A 19,522-nucleotide genomic window follows, 5' to 3' on the forward strand; every position below is an offset into this window, starting at 1 on the left:
TTAAAAAAGATCAATGACAGTGGAAGATTGAGTCATGGTGGCTCAGATGAACAGCCCTCAATAGGAATTAGGGGCACTGGTTTGTGTCCCAGTTTAGCCAATGATTGCTGTGTGAATTTAAGCAAATCACTCTGCTATCTGAAATTGTTCCTTTATCTTTAAACTCAAGAGATTAGACTACGATTCATATTCACAATTATTTGTGGGTCAGAGACCACTCTGAAATTCTGCTGAAAACTGTGGACCTTCTTCCCCGAAAAAGCACAAATACAACTATAAATAGAATTCCAAAAGAGGTCAGAGGCTCTCTGTAATCCATCCACAGATTCCTTAGAGGGCTTTAGAATGATTTCTAAGGTCTAAAGTATGTGGTTGAAAAAAAAAAAAAAAAATCCATTTACATTTGCTACTCCCATTTACATTTGCTACTCCCAATGTGAATTTGTTTTAAAATATAGATTTGGGCCACTTATGTCATTTGAAGTTATAATTACTTTTTGTAACTTAGAGTACTCACAGCAGAGCAAATTTTTAGTAGGAAAAAGAAAAAGATCGCCTTTGTGGATTAATAGTATCTTAGGGTGAGTGAGGTTGTTAGTCTAGCCTGCAACTCAGTACAAGATTCCTTTTATAACTCACCTCATAGGCTGAAATTTAGCTTCGACTTGAACACACACAGTGATGGAGAGCTCATTCGCATGTTCGTTGCTGGGCAAACAAAGAGTTTAGGAATTTTCTGCTTTATATTGAGCTGTGATTGGCCCTCACCACATAAATGTCAGCTATTTACCCTATTTCTGCTCTCAGGAGCTACATAAATAAATTTTATTTCTTTTTCCAGTCTTTTAGGAATTCAGTGGCAGCCTCTTTTCTCCTCTCTTTATTTTCTCTATGCTAAACATTCCAGTTTCACATATAATTCTAGAAAAGTGATTTCGTAAGATTACTTTTAATCCCAATTACCTTTTTCAAAGGAACTCTTGAAACACAAAGCCCAAAATGAGGCAGCATGATGCAGGAAAGGTCTGACCAACACATGATTAGAGAGTAGTTCCCTCTCTTAAACTGCTGACTCTGCTCTTAAGAATGTCACTGACACTACCAAGAGCTCGGTTCCTAGAAACAGATGACTTTACTGGGTCATGTTGAAACTGTGATCGCCTGAAACCTCTAACTATAATCAAGCTAGGTTGCCCTTATTCTCTTATTTTTAGAACCAAAATAATCTTTCTGAAAACAAAACTCGCTGTTGATCTCTACCTTAATTGCTTAGACCATCTTTCCAGCTCTTGGAAACTTTTTGAAATACTAATATTGTCATTCATTATGTCATCTCTTCTTCCAAGTTTTGTGTCATCTACAAATGTAATAAATCTGCCTTTTTTCCTCCACGTTTATTGAAAAACAAATTGACCTGTGGTTTGCCAAATATAAGCCTCCCTCTATGGATTCATTATTCATAATTCTTGACTCAGTCACTTTATCACTTCATCCAACTTACATTTAACCTCCTGTTCTACAGACTTGGAGAAGCGGGTGAATATTGTGTTCTGTTTGGAGGCAACACATTTGTTTTCCTTTTTTTAATTTTTATTGGGGAACAGTGTGTTTTCCCAGGACCCATCAGTTCCAAATCAAGTCATTGTTTTCAATCTAGTTGTGGAGGGCACAGCTCACTGGCCCATGTGGGAATCGAACCTGTGACCATGGCATTATGAGCACTGCACTCTAATCAACTGAGCCAACAGGCTGCCTTTCCTTACTTCTTTTACTCAGTCTACTTTCTTGCCTCAAACTCTATTTTTCTTTTCATTCCTTCACATATTCGTATTGCATGTCCTGGTCTTATATATGATCTCCTTCTCCATGTGTTCATTTTGCTACGGAGAAGAGAACCTCCATTATGTTTACTGGGAGCCCTTTGTCTTCTACCCTGGGTGCAGGGCTGGCCAAGTCTGTGCTGGCTCCAGGTGGTCTCCTGCAACGTATGGAGAGTCAGTGCCTGTGCAGGTGGGTGTTCTCCCACATGCTCATTAGCACTTGGCAGAGGAGGCTCTGAGAATTTCATCAACACACCCAGACCAAGTCATTTTCCTCTACCTCCAGATTACTCAAACATCAAAGAAGGTTCAAAGGAAATTTAAATACTAAGTGTATATGTGTGTTTGGAGCTATGAACGGGGTGGGGAGAAAGAGATTATTAGACAGTCCTCACAGACTTCACACTTTAATCTCAGCATTATTGTACCTACAACCAAGTAAATACTGCTGATAGGGGGAAAAAAATCAAAACACAAATTAACCAACCATCCATTATCCAATGGAAAGGTAACATTAGTGTAAACTGCTTTGGGAGCCAAAGAATTTGTGGTTCTGTAGAGCTGTTCTGCAGAACAGCTCTGTGATATGTCACTAACTCCTGCCTCATCAAAACCCTTCACCTGGACATATTTAGTCACAGTCAAATAAGGCTAAGAACAGCACCTTTCAAGGTTTGCCCAAGTGAGTGATTTTACTTTAAAAAAGTCTTTCCTCATATAATGTTGTGACCATTACTATAATAAAATAAATCAAATGTGGATCAGGATAAGCAAGTAGACCTATGCTCAAGTATGGGAAGTTGATCAATGGTTTAATAAGTTGGACATTTTGGTTACTGATTTTTTAAAACATTTAACCAACCCCTCTATACACACATCAATGTTGGCATTAAGATATTAACTCTAATGTAAAGAAAATTGTCTTGAACACAACTTTCTTACTCTATAGTCACCTTGTGAATGAAAGGGATGAGCTCTGGAGGCAATAGAATCTTTGCAAACCCAGGGAGGTATGGACAATCTCAGTTCGGGAAACAGAGTGGCACACAGCCGAGTGATTACAGTGCTTTACTATTTCAGAGGTAGTCCCAAGATCATCTGAGCCAGGTTAATAGGTGCTGTAAACTGATAAATCCTAGAAAATGTTAGGAAAGTCTAGGTCAGCATCTAAAAAGGTAAAGGTGAAAATAAGTTGGAATCTCCTAACAATGGAATTTTGACTCATTCATTCATTCATTCATTCAGTCAGTCAGTCAGTCAAGTCAATCAGTATATACCTAGGGACTAGGATGTGTCAGAACTTCTTTTAAAATTACATTATCCTCATAACCTTGAACAATTCACTTATCTTCTTGGAGTATAAATTTTACCATACAGGTATTTATCTCATGGAGTTGATTTGAGGTTTGAGGTTAGTAACTCAGGTATGTAAGACTTTAGCCAGAGTGATTCATTGGATGCACTTTGAATTCCCTTCCCTTCTCCTTAGCATTTAGACCTCTTTTGTTCCCCATGGAATTTGTAATAATATGAAATAAGCTTCATTTGTTAATAACAGATGTCTTTCTACAGTTTTGGGTCAACAGGAATTGTGAGTGATGTGTGTTTGCAGATCAAATTAAAGTATTTAAATATTATTACAACTGATCAAATGTTTTTGCAAGATAATCCACCAAGCCCAAGGATGTCATTCTTTGCCAAATAGCACTCTGAGGCTTGCTAACTGCAGTACATGCAAATCCACACTTGGTTTTTTGTTTTGTTTTGTTCTGTTTTTTTTTCAGTTTCTTTGTTTCACAGCAAACATGAGCAGTGATTTGCTTTCGTTTTTCAGTTCTAACTGGTATGTTTTTCAGTAATACTTCGAAAAATCTCATAAATCAATTTTATAAAATATGTATAAAGTTTCCCATATTAAGCATCATGATATGCATGGAGTGACAGCTAGTATAATGTTTTAACAGAACAGACCCAAGTGATACGATTGTAGTAGTTGCCTTCTGATTTATACTCTAAACTTAATTTTCAAAAAAATCCAAATGTACATTATCGTGGAATGGCCAAAACATATACCAAATGGTTTGTTACTCCATTAATTCCATCAACCATTTACTCAATAAATATTAATGAGCTCCTACTGTTCCCCAGGCACTGCGCCTGGGACCACAAAGTGAAACTATATAATCCTGACATCAAGAAGTTTGCTCTAATGAGAAAAATATGTAAGCAAGTGCAGTTCTATAAGGTAATTGATACGAGGAAAAGTGATTCAAGAGCAGTGGGGAAATATGAGAAACATCTAGGTAAGTCTACTGGGGAATTAGGGAGCCTTTACAAAGAAACCAAGCTGAGACCAGAGAATGAGTGGGAGGTTATCAGGTGGGTGAATAGGAAGAAGCTATTTGTCAGTGAGGATAGAACAAGAAAAGCATGGAGGCTTGAGGGAGCCTGGGGTGATCAGGGAATGTGGAAGAGTAGGTCATATTATTAACGAGTAAATTACTGTAAAAGGAGGAAGTAAGGAAGGGCTGGTGAGAAACGAGGCCAATAGGGAGGGAGAGGCCAGATCATTTAAGCCCATACAGCAGGCAAAGGTGTGCCCATGTTTTTTCTCTCTGTAGGTGGTGGGGGAAGTAATTGAAGAATTTTGAATACAGAAGTTTCATAATCAAATGGGTATGTTCCTATTCCTAATAACAATATTGTGATTCTTTTGTTGTTAACAAGTTACAGAAATGGCAACATAGCCCCTTTGTTCCTAGGGGTTTCAATGGTTCTCACTGTAATAGAGTTCAGGGATGCCAAAAAAAATATTTGAACTAAATGATATATCAGAATTACAATAACAGCCTGTGAGCTAATTTTCAGTTAACAGGTTTTTAACAGGCTGTGATGCAATTCTTAATGGAGAAGATGAAATTATAAAAGATAGCCCATCTCTAATGGAAATTTGGCTGGGTGTGTTTTTATTCCTCAGTGAATGAAAAGGTTTATACAAGATAAGATTGTTGAGATTCTTGGAGAAAATACATATATACCAGTGAAAACTTTACACTCATTTTCTTTATCTCTTGCAGGAAAGCAGTGAATCTGCTAGAAATAAATTTCACTCAAATTGAGCCTAATTTTTATAATTTCAGGGGTTAAGCATCTGAAAGGCCAGAACGAATCAGCATTCCCTGAAGAAGAAGAAGGCGTAAATGAAAGAGAAGAGCACTGGGACCATTAATTATGGGTCTGCAGCAAGAAGGCTTCTTGGGAGTAACTGAACTATTAACTTTTCTGAATATCCCATGGAATGTCACTGCTCGACTTCCAGAAGCATTCTCCACCTCTGCTTTCCACACTTGTACAGTAGTAATAATACACCTCCTGGGAAGGCTTCTTGATTGAACTTTAGAACTAAGTACAGATTGTTCCATATCACTTACAAATAACGAACAAGCATTTATTTTACAGTGACTTTTCTTTTTAATGACATAGAAATTTGCAAACATGTGAATGTTCTAACTTTAATACTGCCGAGCTTAATCCCTGATGTTCTATTGATACAGTCTGCCTTCTAAGGTCAAATGTAAATAGCATCAATTTAAGAGTAAAAAATAAATATTAAATACATCTAGACATGAATGTGTGTCTGGGTTTAACTTAAGGAGGAATATTTAGTGAAACTTTTAAGATCTGTATTTGTCATGTTTCTGTATACAAAATTGTACACAGTATTTATTTCAAAATAATGAAGAAATGCCAGATTTCTTGACTCAAAAGACCACAATATGTTAGTCTTTAGATATTAAACATCTTTTTCCCTCCACAATACATTACTGGTTAAAGAACCACAGAATTCTCTTCATTTTCTAAACTGTGAGAGAGTGATTTCCCAGCATTTCTACTAGTTATTAAGAAATTAAAATGCTAAATCTAAAATAAACAATGCAAAATTTCACCTGTAACTGTTTTTTGGCCATTATTTGAAATATGAGCTATTTTCTGTTGCATTTTAATGAATCATTAGCATTTTATATATCTTCTATTACCATATAATAAGAAATTCCATTAATTCATGCCTATAGTCATTCATTAATTCAACAACTAATTTTTATGAGTTTATATTTAGGAAGGCACTTTGCTGAGGGTTATGCAAATAATGGTAATTTCTCCCCTACAGAATTGGCAGAAAAGATAAAGCATTAGTACAAAGAAAGGTTTTCTAAGACAGTATATATTTATTAAATATAGCTGTTGATAATTCAAAGTTCTGGCCTGTTGAACAATGTTAATTATTTATGGCATGCCAATGTAAAAATTTAGTGAGGATGGAGGAATGCCCAGTTTGGTTCCTACATTGATGATATTAGTAAGGTTCAAATGTTATATGAATGAAAAAAAGAAAAGGTTTCTCAGAAGTCAGTAAAAAGAAATTAAGACAGGAAGAAAAAAAATCAAACATGAACTCCACTGTGGGATCTTAATATCAAGGTTCAAAGAAATAAAACTATTGTTTTTAATTTTGAATGTTTTACAATACAGAGATTAAATGTGTGAGTTTATAAGGCAATACTGTAGAGATAATCATTTTCCTTACTATATTTTTCCCAAGAAAATAAATGCAAAACACACTGATAAGTAGTGTCACAAGTATGAATGAGTACTCTAGTCCCAAGTTCCTTCCTTCCTTCCTTCCTTTCTTCTTCTCTTTCTCCTATTCTCCCTTCTTTCCTTTCTTTCTCTCCTCCTCCCCTCCCTTTGGCCTTTGTTGTTTTGTTTTTCTTTTTTTAAGCCAGTTTTACACTAAACTTTCTAGACCACTTGCTGTGGCTGTTTGATTTCCTAAGTTTCACTCTGCTTAAAACCTGATTAAGGCACATATTTGTTTTAAATGATTTTAAATTATTTGTGTTTGGAAAACATCTTGATACCCCTTGAGATTATTTGAGTACCCTGAGGTCCTAAAAACTAAAATCGCCCTTCCCATTCCTTGAAGAGATACTTATAAATGTGTGTGTGTGTGTGTGTTTTTCAAAAGGATTCCAAAGCTTTTGTTGATTTTGTAACATCATTTGGGAAATAAACAGCATGGTTCTGGATTCTTCTGTTCTGTTCTCCATTCTTAAAAACACAAAGAGATCAAAATTAAAAGCATACGTTTTCCTTACAAATGTTAGTTTCTTCTGTTCTGATCTCTAATCTCAAAACACAGAGATCACAATTAAAAGCATAAGTTGTCTTTGGGAAATGTGGTGGCTTTCTCAGAAATTTGAAGGAAACCAGCTGAGATCATGGCTTTTCAGGTTTTTTTTTCACACAGTACTTAGAGTTTATGACAAAATTTTTTTCAAGAGGACAACTTGGCTCCAGCTCGGCTGAATGAGCAAAGAAGCTTTCTGACCAAATCAAAACAAAACAAAGGCTTTACCTTTCCCTGACCATATTTATAATATAACACAATGGTTGTAGATGGGCTTTGAGTCACTCTGACTTGGGTTCAAATTAAACCTCTGCCAAATTTTAGACTCAGTTTCTCCATTTGTAAAATGGATACAATCATTTCTACACCTATTGGGTTTTTGTGAAAATTAAGTGAGATAAGACCTATAAAATGCTTAGCTCAACTTAGTGAGCATTTAATAATTGATGCCTATTATTATTATTAGAGTGAGAAAGGACCTGGAACTATCTCTCCAAACTTTATCTAATTCATGATCCTTTTTAACATCACAGACAAGTGACTAATCACCTTATTTACTCTTGAATAACTCCAGCTGAACCCCAAACCCAGCCAAAGAACTCCAATTGCTCTGTGATGAAACATCACCAGTTTCTCCCCACTTTTCTCATTCGCCTGGCCACTCGCTTTTGGATCGTCTTCAGTTGTACATACTGAATATAAGAAAAATTATGTCAGGTGGATAAATTGGGGATTATTGTTTTATCCCCCAAAATGCGAAACTGAAGCATAGAGTGTGACAGGGCAGAGCAGCATTATAGGTCAGAGTTCTTTCCATAAGACAATAATTTGGTAATCCGTTTTTCTTTCCCAAGTTGTCCAGGGTAAAGGTCTTTACAAAAACAAAATTCTCAAACTATTTTCTGTTTTCAAAAACGTTTCCACCATACAGTTTTAATTATAATTCAATTGTGCCAATGTTTTCTACATTATGGAAACAGATTATTTTACATTGGCTAGAAAGTAAATATTTTTATATTTATAAATATTATTATAATATATATTACAAAAGATACATAATCAGCAACCCCAAATCCATAGTTTTATAGCTATTGTTGCTTTGGATGAGGCAACTTTAAAGTGTGAGTATATTTTAAATCAATTTAAAGAAAAATACTGAATAACTACTTTAACGTGTTCATGCTCATATGTCATTTTGTTTTTTGCTGAAGAAGGAGAATGGGAGAAAAATGCCCTGACTTTTCTAAGTCCTTGATTCTACAAACCAGTCTTCAAAGCTCCAGCAGGTATATTAATTCCTAAAAATGTTTATGTTGCCGAAATGTGAAATCTGTTAAAGAAATTAAATTATTAGATTCCATAGCGTCATAACATTCTGAGGAACTAAACATCAGAGGAAGAGGCACTTCAGAAAATGATGGCTGAGATCTTTGGTTTTAAATGACATTGTAAGTAATGAAGGTGCGAAACTTTGCAAACATCTCACATAATTCGCACAACAACGTGTGTGAATTAAATGAAACAATCAACATGAATGCATAGGTGCCTGATTGCATTTTGTAAAGAGGCTATATATGTATATGAGTAGATCTTTCCTGGACATTTACATTGTGAGGCCCCTTCATTCTATGGACTGGCCCTGGTGCAGGCAGATCCCTCACTGCATTTCATACTTAGTTTACGCAGGTAATGGAGACTTGGTCTATAGAATGAAGACGTACATGAGAGTAGGTTAGAGAGAAAAGTAGGTAAAAGAGGGAACTCAGAGAAGCCTACAACTTGAAGAAACTAGAGAGAAAGATTAAAATGGTATTGGTTTCACCTTCATTTTTTTTTGTTTCTCACACTATAAATATGACTTAGCATTTTTCCCCCTTCCTCTGACTTTTAGTAACAATGAGGCCAACTTGAGAAAATGAGCACAGTGAGCCCCAGGTATATATGATACTACCATACTAGAATCCTAAAAGTAACAGAGTAAAGAATATGTTCAGCAAATAATTTTTCATTATTATCCAGAACAAGCATTTGGCAGTAAATAATAGAAAACCCAGACAGCAATGGCATAGAGGTTTGTTTATGACATACACTAAAGTGTCCAAGATACCAATGGGCATCCAGGTACTTTACTTTTTTCTTAACATTCTCAAAGTTGTAACTTCATGGTCCCAGGAGAGCTGCTGCTCCAGGCATCTGGTCTGTTCCACGCAAAAAGACCAGTGGGAAGAGAAAGGGAAGGGATCCATGGTAGAGAAGCTAAGCTATCCCAGAACCCCTCAACTGATGTCTCATGGGCCAGAATTGTGTCACAAGACTGCCTCTTGAGGTAAAGGAGTTGGAGAAAGTAAATATTTTCAACCAGGAACCTTACCACCTTCCAACCAAATTAAAGTTCTCTTCATAAGGTATAAAGCAAACATGGTTATCAATTGAGAAGTCAGTAGTGTCTGCTTCCCAAATGAACACATTTCAGGGACTTTCTTTTTTCCTGTAGCATCTAAAGGAAGCATAGGTTACCTAGGAATCTCAAAGAGTTGAAAATATGAATACTCACTAGATAGTTTTGCATCTTAAAATACAGAAATTAGATAATGTTTACGATAGGCTGTAGCTAGAGCTATTCAGATAGCCTGACTTATTCTATACTATTTTTCATAAGATAATTTGGTGTAGTTTAAAAACATCTACATTAGAAACAAGAGACCAATATTCTAGTTCATTATTCAATAAACCTATATGAATTCCTGTGGCCTGCTAGGCATTGTTTAAGTGCTGAGGATTCAGGTATTAATAGTTAAGAACCTTAAATCCATGGATGTATATGCCAGTGTTTGAAGACTGTCAATATACATATCAATTAATAAACAGATGAGATCATTTCAGAGAATAAGTTCCTGCAAGGAACAAAAACAAGATGACGTGAAAAAGGTGGTGTACCCTCCTTTTTGTAGCTATGCAACATTTGGCAAGTCCTTTAATCACTCTGGGACTCAGTTTTCTGATCAGTAGAATGTGGAGAATAATATGGGGGGGGGTGACCAGATGGTCCTGTAAGGCTCCTGTCAACTCTAAGATCTATGTTTCTCTCCTCTAGTTTTCTTTCAGGATCTGCAGGCAAGAAGCAAAGGAGAAAAGAAGAGATGAGAATAGACAGAAAAGAGCAGTAGTAGGGAAGGTGGGATCTGAAGAGAAAAGGGGGTATGTTTTATGCTTGTATGACAGTCAACGGAGCAAAATTGTTTGAGTTAGAAACACACACATGTATGTATGTAACAGTAATAGCATAGTAACCAGTTATGTTTTCTATCTTTTAAAACTTCTCCTTAGAAAATGATCTGAAAAATGGTGATGAGTTTGTTTTGTTTGTTTGTTTCCTTGTTTTTAAATATTTGAAAGTCCTTCCAGGAAAAATTTCCTCCTACTAGTCACTAATTGGATAATTTACTCTATCCTAGCACACAAACTTTGTTTTCTACATTCCAGCACTGCATACCAGATTTTTCCCTTTACAGAGATTTATGTGACATAATATTACATTCTCTGGAACATTTCCACTGGGTTCTGGAGTAGTTAGTTATTCTCTTTTTCTCCTCCAGGTGCAAAATGGGTTGATAACAACCAGAAGCTGTCTTGTTAATGCTGTACTCCTACTTGAACTTGGAAAAATACCAACACAAAACAAGCACTACCACCACCATCACCTCCAACTCCATTATGATGTGTTATTTTCTCCCTCCTGGATTGCTTTCTGAAGCACTTTAGATATTTTATACATAAATATTGACATATTTTTTCAGAAATCATTCCTTCATTTTGTATATATTTTTAATCATTCATGCTATACTCTTTGCCAAGTTCTTCCTTTTGGATTCAACTTATTTCTCTCTAGGGCTAAATGGGAGTTCTTGAATTTGGGTAAACTTTAAGTGATTCATTTTTAGTTTTTCTAATTCTGAAATCAGAACCTTCTCTTACAATGGGGAGTCTTTAAAATATATTTCCCTTATGTAAAAAATAATTCCATTGTATTTATTTATTCCTGTTTATTTTCCAAATTTCATTGGCCTTGAATCAGTTTAATTCCATAAAAATATATTGATACTTTACTACATGCCAATTAGTAATTTAAGCACCAGAGTTATAAAAGTGGAAAAGCTATTATTGCTGCTGCGATCCTGCTAGTAAATATTTGTTCAATTCTTTACAGTTAATAAAGTAGGCTCACCTGTGTTTCTCAACTAATAATCACATTAAAGATGTATGACAGGTAGGATTCATTTTATAGACCAGGAATCTAGAGTCCAAAGAAAATTAGTGGCCCTAAATAAACCAATAATCTAACAAAATTTTCATTAGCTTATGATCTGTTGGAGAAGTTGTAATAGTTTTTAGGATGGAAAAGTGCATCCTCCTTAGGAACCATAGGCTTTTATATTTTCTTATGGTATCTTATAGATTGACTTGGAACTGAACTTTCTGCATTTCAGACATAAAGCATAGGGGATAATTTTGCTAATGAGGCTGGAATGGGAAGAAGAATCTGAGCTCTACTTCAGTTCTTTGGGATGTACTTCAAACAAAAATGACTTATGACCAATAAAAGGAACAAATTGAAACTCTTTTAAAAGTATTTGGCTCATTTAAAAATATTTTCTATGTTTAAATCTATACTTTAAAAACTAACCTTAATATCTTTTAAAAAGGAGAGAATTGCTGAGTTTATGAAAAATCTTAAGTACAATCTTTACTTAAAGAACAAGGCAACAATCTTTTTAAGTAGTTTCTTTTTCTTAACTTCTAATAAATTGTAAAATTAAAAATGAAAATAATTTAACAATGGCTATTTTTTATTGTCTTTTCCCTTCTCCATGCCCTTCTACCCCCGGGGAAGTAGGGATATTTTCCATAAGTTCCCAAATAATGTAAATAATGTTGGATCTGCTAGCTGTTTCTGGGTGTGGGCCGGGATCGTGTCTCGGAGACCAAAGAATGGACACACAGACCAGGGAGAGGCAAAAGTTGTAAAAGAAGATAGTTTATTAGAGGCAGGAGAAGAGGTTGCAGCTCCCAAGTGGGAGGGGGGTCCCAAATGGGGGTGCCCGTGACTGAGGCAAAAGGCTTTTACTTTATACTTTCCCTTGCCTGCTTGGGGAAGGGGGCTGGAGCCTTCTAATTGAATTTATCCATCAGGTTTGTCCTGTTTGCTCATCCTGAAGGGATTAATGAAGCAACCCATTCCTATCTATCAGATCTGTTCCTTTGTTCAGCCAGAAGGGATTTGAGATGATCTATTAACCTTAAGGCGTATTCTCATGTCTCTGTCCTGGAGTGAAGGAGACATTCCAGGACCTGGAATTTCAGGATATGGCTGCTGCTTTTTTGTTTATTCCACCAGGGACCCCCCTGTCTACCTACCAACCATACTAACTAACCTGTCTCACCAGGATTTGAGGAATGATCATTTTTACTTGCTACTCCCAGATTTTGCATGTTGAAAAATTTAAAATATTATAAATAAGCATAATTACTCCAGGCCTAAATACATAATTGTAAGATATACTATAGATTCTAGGGCAAAAACAAAAAACAAAAACCCAATATGCTACTTAACAAGGAACCAAAGAGAACATTCTAGCTGCTGCTCTCCTCATACTGAGGAATGATTTTCATTGGAATTTCAAAACACCATTCTTCTCAAACATAGTGAGGGGGTTCAAGACATGCTACTTCAAAATACGGCACCTTGGCAGATTGAATATTTTAAGCTTAAAGAGTTCAAGAAAACGATAGAAGCAGGCAGGTCATGACCTTCCCCCTGCCCTTCTCCCCTGAAACAGGCCACAAAACCCTCATGAGAGTTGCACGCCCTATTCCTGCAGGAAAGCAGCATCGTCATCTCTGAAGACAGAGAGACTCCAAGAAAAATCTGAACAAACAGGCGTTGCTGAGTTTCCCCCAATTGACTACACTTACCTCATACTCCTTAAATTACTATATTCCTCCACGATTATCCATTCTTTATCAAACTTAGCATAAAAATATTCAGGTCTGTTTCTTCAGATCTTCATTTCCTTTTGAAGGCTCCTGTGTCATGTAAAATTTTTATTAAATAATTTTGTATGCTTTTTTTCCTACTAATCTGCTTTTGTCAGTTTAATTTTCAGACCTAGCCAGGAACTCTAAGAGGGTCATGGAAAACATTTTCTTCTCCTATATTAGTAAAGGTATAACATGGCTTTCTATAAATCAAAGCAATGAAACAATAAGAACTTAAAAGAAAACCAAATAGCTCACAGATGGTTCAATATCTCTATAATAATTACAGGAGAATGTTCTTTCTTTAATTTTTAAAAGAGACTATCATTTGTCAAGGCATCTCAATAAATGGATGGGTTTCCTGTTACATTTCCCCCACAGAATAAATTCTGTGGATGTGTTTCCCTAATCATACTAATTATAGAACTAGATGTTGCCCTTAGCTTTCTTCTTTTCCCTAATGGGACACAGATTTCCTATTTTGAAATTGTCACTTATTTGTTATATTTGTCAAGTGTTTTAAACATTATATGGGTCCTTTATTTGCTTTTGAGAACACTCAGTTGTCTAAAATTAAAACTCAATATAAAGGTCAATGGTGATTAAGATAGGAATTATATTTCTAAGTCCTGGACTTCTGTGTGATACCAAGGTCAAGCTACACATTTTCATTGTCAGTATAAATGGAGTTTTCATAGGAAGTAGTTCACTGAAACTGGTTGATATGTAAATAAAATTTTTAAAATAACTTTTACATTATGGGCAGAATAGTATTAAAAATTAGCATTGTTATCATAAACTAGGAAAAGGTGCAATGGTTTGAAATAATGCAATATTTTTGGGAAAATATAATTACCAAAATCAATAAATTTTGATTTAAATCACAAATAAATTTGTGTGCCTTTTTCCTATTAATCTGTTGTTGTTGTTTTAGTTTCAGGTGTACAGAACAATGTAATAGACATTTATACCTCTCACAAAGTGATATCCCCTCCCCCAATCTACTGCCCCTCTGACATCGTATATAATTAATTTTTAAAAGTCTCCTTTTTTCTTTCGTTCTATAATGTTGATTTTTTTTCCAATTGAGAAATGTATGTGTGTGTAGAATGTTTATATATGTGCATATATACATATATATGTATATGTATATATATACATAGATATACATATCTATGTATAGAAAATATGTGTACGTGTACAAAAGTGTATATATATATGTGTGTGTGTATATATATATATATATATATATATATATATATATATATATGGTACCTACACTGGAATAAATAAAAAAAACTTTTTTAAACAGAGAAGAAATTTAACCCATTTGCTATTAAATTAAACACAGATAATTGAAACTTGATTAAATAAACAGTTCCCTAAGTTATCACTTTCATATTAACTTCTCTTAAGGAAAAGCTGGAGGAAAATGGAGGGAGATATGCAGAATAAACTCTACAAAAGGAAGAAAGCAAGGGCGTCTTCCAAAAAGGTGAAGAGCTGTAGCACAGTGGGAGGTGGAAAGAGAAAGGCAACCAGGGAGAGAGACTGCGAGAGAGGCACAGCCAGCTCCTCTCGCCCTGTCTCTGGCCACACAATTTGCTCTTAATAAATTCCTGCCGGTGCTGCCAATCATCTCCATCTGAATGTGTCTTTTGCACCATGGCTATTTCTAGCAGCTCTGTTCTCGCTGGTAGATTTGAAGATTATGGTTTCAGTGGTGACCCACTTGGCTACTATTAGGTTGGTGCAAAAGTAATTGCGGCTTAAAAGGTTAAAAATAATTGCAAAAACCGCAACTACTTTTGCACAAACCAAATAGATTGCATCTGACTTACCACATTTAGTGGACGTGTCTGTGCTTCTCACAAGGACAATGTCCACGTTATGAAAGGTCCTCTTTTTCTTTAGGTTTCTCCAAAGAAAGGCTTTTTTATTTTGCTCATGAAGATCCTGTGAAATTGGTGCAGTTTGCTCAGGTGTGTGTCTGTAGTTCCTTTTTTGAGAAACTGCCATTGTTACTTCACAGTGCACCTGGATGTCTAATAATGTCTAATATTTAACAAGCCATCCAGGAAGTCTAAAAGTTATTATTTAATTTTTGTACTAATATCTTTCTTTAATATTTGCATGAAAAATTGTCCCCTAAAATGCAATGTCTACATGATGTATATTAACACATCTATCAATATAGCTGTCTGTATATATATACCTATGTATCAATCTGTCTATATCTATATATCTATATCTAATCTATAACGTATATCTATATCTATAGACCTATAATTTTGCCTTTCCGTAATTTTGCCTTTATCTGTAATTTTGCCTTTCTGCTCCTCAAGCAAAGACATAACTGCTGAAGTCAGTGATAATATGGCTGGACTCTTTATATGGAACAACCTCCCCATCATGTCGACTTTTAGGATGTTGCTGCTAACATTAAAGTCATGCTATGGTTTTGAAACAAAAACCTGTATTAATTTTAAAGGACGAGGATGAAGCTCCTGGTAAATGTTTATTTTTATAGCTCATAGTATTTAATTTTTCTTATGTGTCAGTAAATAGTCTCACCACCTTACATAGGCCATTTCATTTAATCATTCCAACAATCCTATAAAATAGGTACTCTTATTAACTCCATTTTATATTATAGATGAGGAGATTGAGGCTTGTCCAAGATCACAGAGACCAAATGTGACAAAGGCTAAAACTGGACCAAGAGCCAAACTCAATCCATGGATAACATATTTCTTGCCTCAAGTCTTCCACATAAAATTCAACAAAAAGTAACAGCATCTGGATACATATAAAATTAATTCATATTAATTGAGAACCACCAATGTGCCAGGTACTGTCTAGACCAGGGGTGTCCAAACTTTTTTCAACGATTTTAACAAGGGCCATATGTGGTAAAATACACAAACAGCCGGGCCACTCACTCGAGGCGAAGTATGTATTGCCTCACCTGGTTTATTTAAGTAAACTAAATATATTTTTGGAATTTGCTGTGGGCCAATTAAAAATGGATTGCGGGCTGCAGTTGGCCCGCGGGCCACAGTTTGGACACCCCTGCTCTAGATCCTTTAAGTATTCCTCATTATCATTTTATCATGCTATCAAAGTCTTCATGGTGAGAGGTGAGGAAATGCTAAGGTCAACTGCTACAAAACACCAAAGACATACTATGAATGGAGGTCATTCTGCTTCAAAGCTTGTATAGGTCCCACTATGAATCATCAAGTCTATAGGAAATCACCTAAGAAATGTGAGCTTTTCTCCTTAGCAAAGTTGGTAAGATTAGCTACAATTAATACATCACTGTGCCAGCAGACCCATCTCCCCAAGGGTAAACAAGAGACAGATGGGAAGATCTGAATGTTTCTCTTGTATAATTCAGGTTTGCTTTTAGTGTGCTATTAAGAATTAATTAAGAATTAATGTACTCCCCATTTGTCTGCTCTGAGATAAAACACAAATGGCTTTTTGAGATTGTGTAGATCTAAAGTGCTTGAAAAGTGAGTCTCATTTTGATTGAATTAACTAGAGATATCATCTGAAAAAGATTATCTATCAGATATCAAACACTTAGGACAAACAAGAATAAACTTTTTCTTCCTGCTTTCATTTATTCATATTCATTTATTCAACAAAAATTTACTGAACAACTACTGTGTGTAAGGATCAGTCTTCTTTACCTTAAAATCAGCCAGTGAGCATATGACATGGAGAGCTACAATTTTCCAGCACAGAAGGATAGAGATCAGTGTTCATCCAGAGAAGAGGGTCTGAGAGTTCTGACCACAGTAATGAGAAGAGGCTTTCTGGGGGAGCTGGCATATGCACAGGTCCTTGGAAGAAGGAGGAATAGTGACAGGTAAAGATGACAAAAGGAGCAGCAAGATCTACCCAGGGAAGGCATTGTGTAGAAAGGCATGGCAGAAATCCAGGAACAGTGAATGCTGCAGTGAAGGCCATGCCAAAATCATAGGCTGGGAGTAGACTGTGCAGGGCTTTGAAAGATAAGCTAAGGAGTTTAAGCTTTACCTGTAGTCCAATGGCTCCCAAAGTGAAACCTCCATTCCAGTAGCATTAGCATTACCTTGGGCCATGCTGGAGACATGCTGAATCAGAATCTCAGGGGTGGGAGGTGGCTCAGCAACCTGTAGTTTAACAGATCCTCCAGGTGATGCTGATGCTACAGGTTGAGAACCAGTGTAGTAGTCAGCCCTTCCAAACTGCTAGGTGTGCTGTCCATGGGTGATGGGTGTACAGGAGCTATTGATCACTCCGGTCATTAGGGTGGCTGGGCAGGCCCTGCGGTTGCTGCAGCTCCTAGGGATGATTGCTCTTGGCAAAAGCAGCCTCATTTTCTTACCCTAGGGTACCAAGTTCCTTGATCTGAAAAAGCAGCATTGTGTAGAGCAGGTGTGGGCCCCTGGGCCCAATCTGCCATGTGGCCTGTTGATGTGTGCCAGCCACAGTCCCCTAAGCTAAGAATGGCTTTTACAGTTTTAAAGTCTTGTTAAAGAAGAGAAGGAAAAGAGGAGGAAGAAGAAAAATTAGATGAGGAAGAAGCAGGAGGAGAAGAAAAATAAAGGAAAAGCAGGCGGAGAAGGGACAGTGTGATAAAATGTAGCCTGCAAAACCTAAAATATTTACTGTCTGATCCTTTATGGAAAAAGTTTGCTGACCTCTGGTGGATACAAAGGGAAACTGTTTTTGAGAAGAGCAGTAAGACCAAAGAATGAAGCAGATTTAGTAACAGTGTGCAGAAAAGAAAAAGTGAAAGGGGCTGGAAGCAGAGAAGCCAAATACTGAACACAAGTGAGACGGTAAAGATCTAAACAATGCAGTGTTCTTTGAATAGAAAGAAGTGAGTCAATAATGTTTATAGAAACAATGTGATTTAACTTTAAATCGACCCAAGTGTTACGCCATAGAAATGTCCTCAAAAACTGAAGAAATCACAGACTATATCCAGTTCAGCCATCCCTTGGGGTTTGATTTGCTTTAGTTGTGAGAGAACAGCAGAGCTCTGAGAGCACAGGAGCCTCTTATTTAGTGTAGGGCAAAACAAACTCATGTTAAATGCTTAGTGGGTGTTTAGAATTACCTCTATAGCATTTCATTATTTTCTAGAACAGTGATCTACATAGAAATCACCCAGTACTCTTCTTAAAATGTCAGTTCCAGTTTAGTATGTCTGGATGGGGCCTGACAATCTTCATTTCTAAAACATTCCCAGGTGGGGACCACACTTTAAGTAGCAAAGGTCTAGACTGAACACCACCGGTTACTTGAAAAGCAAGTGTTTAAGGTCACATATTAAGCATGAGAAATAATTCCTCCATCCACAGATCTCAAAAGCACCTTGTCTGCTGTACTACATGATTTAATTAGTCCCCAAAGCATACCTGTCTCTGCTGTTGGTCACTGGAAATGGTGCTTTCTCAGAGGGGTACTTTTTAGGGACACATGATTGGACATGGAATAAAGAGTAGAATGGACTAAAGGCTAGGGAAGGAAGGACTAGAGATGGCAGTTGGAAAAGACATGCCATCCTCCTACAATGGCCAGAGGCAGTCTAACCTAACAATTTGGGGAGTCATGTTCCCTTAGACATCGGATCCGGGCTTCTCCACCTACTGGCTGCATGACCTTACAAGGATTATTTTACCTTCCTTCTCTACGGTTCCTCCTCCGTAAATGGGGATAACAATTCCGTAAAGAATAGTTACAGGGAGTAAAAGAGATGTCAGAAGTAATGTAACACAGTAGTGAAACTATAATAAACTATAATAAACACTAAAAAATTGTAATGTCTAATTGTCAAAGATAAAAATATATCAGCTTGAGATGCAAAGCTCTCCAACCATCACAAATATTAAGCAAATGATCTAGAAATCTCTTAATGTTACTAAAGGATAAACAGCCCCAAATAAATCTTTAAATATACATATTGGTCCATATATAGGATTTGTTTTTTTAAAATATTTGGGATTTCCTCTAAAGAAATGACATGCATGTAATGTGAGACATTATTTGGAGTTTGTTTTTTGACTCTAAAATATGTATTGTCTTTATTGTTTAAGGTTTGCACTAAATGGTGGATAAGCATTGCAATATTTAGAAAAGCAATTAGACACAGGACAGAGGCTTAACATATCTTCCAAAGGAAATACATCTTTTATATCTAAATTATATTTTAAAATTAAAATATGGCCTTTGAGAGCTTCTTGATGTTAGATGGAAATTTATCGTGAAATCACATGTAAAGTAAAAAGCTCAGTTAAGTGTCGTGTAGCTGATGGCAAGATACATTTTCACATTTTCATTGGGAATGCTTTAGCATTTTGGAGACACAAGCCTAAAAGGTGGCACATATTGTGTCACACTTGCTCTTAATTCAATTAATTGAAACTCTCTACGTCTTCACCTAGACTTGACATTCTTTGCTTCTTTGTTATTCTCCAGT

At 36.1% G+C, this 19,522-nt stretch overlaps 1 protein-coding gene across 3 annotated transcripts in view; it reads left to right on the plus strand.

Moving 5' to 3' along the window:
• PPP1R1C (protein phosphatase 1 regulatory inhibitor subunit 1C) overlaps nucleotides 1-5,773 on the plus strand; it is a 103,006-nt gene extending 97,233 nt beyond the window's left edge. For 2 of the 3 annotated variants that reach the window (XM_019752829.2, XM_019752827.2), the window contains exon 5: nucleotides 4,961-5,773. In XM_019752829.2, coding sequence (XP_019608388.2) covers nucleotides 4,961-4,975 — 15 coding nt within the window. In that variant the 3' untranslated portion in view covers nucleotides 4,976-5,773. Of the gene's footprint in view, nucleotides 1-4,441; nucleotides 4,497-4,960 lie in introns of all 3 variants that reach the window. The other variant, XM_019752828.2, reaches the window with a different exon arrangement.
• The last annotated feature ends 13,749 nt before the right edge of the window (nucleotides 5,774-19,522 follow it).

The sequence above is a fragment of the Rhinolophus sinicus genome, linkage group LG01 (assembly GCF_036562045.2).
Source record: "Rhinolophus sinicus isolate RSC01 linkage group LG01, ASM3656204v1, whole genome shotgun sequence".
Taxonomy (NCBI): domain Eukaryota; kingdom Metazoa; phylum Chordata; class Mammalia; order Chiroptera; family Rhinolophidae; genus Rhinolophus; species Rhinolophus sinicus.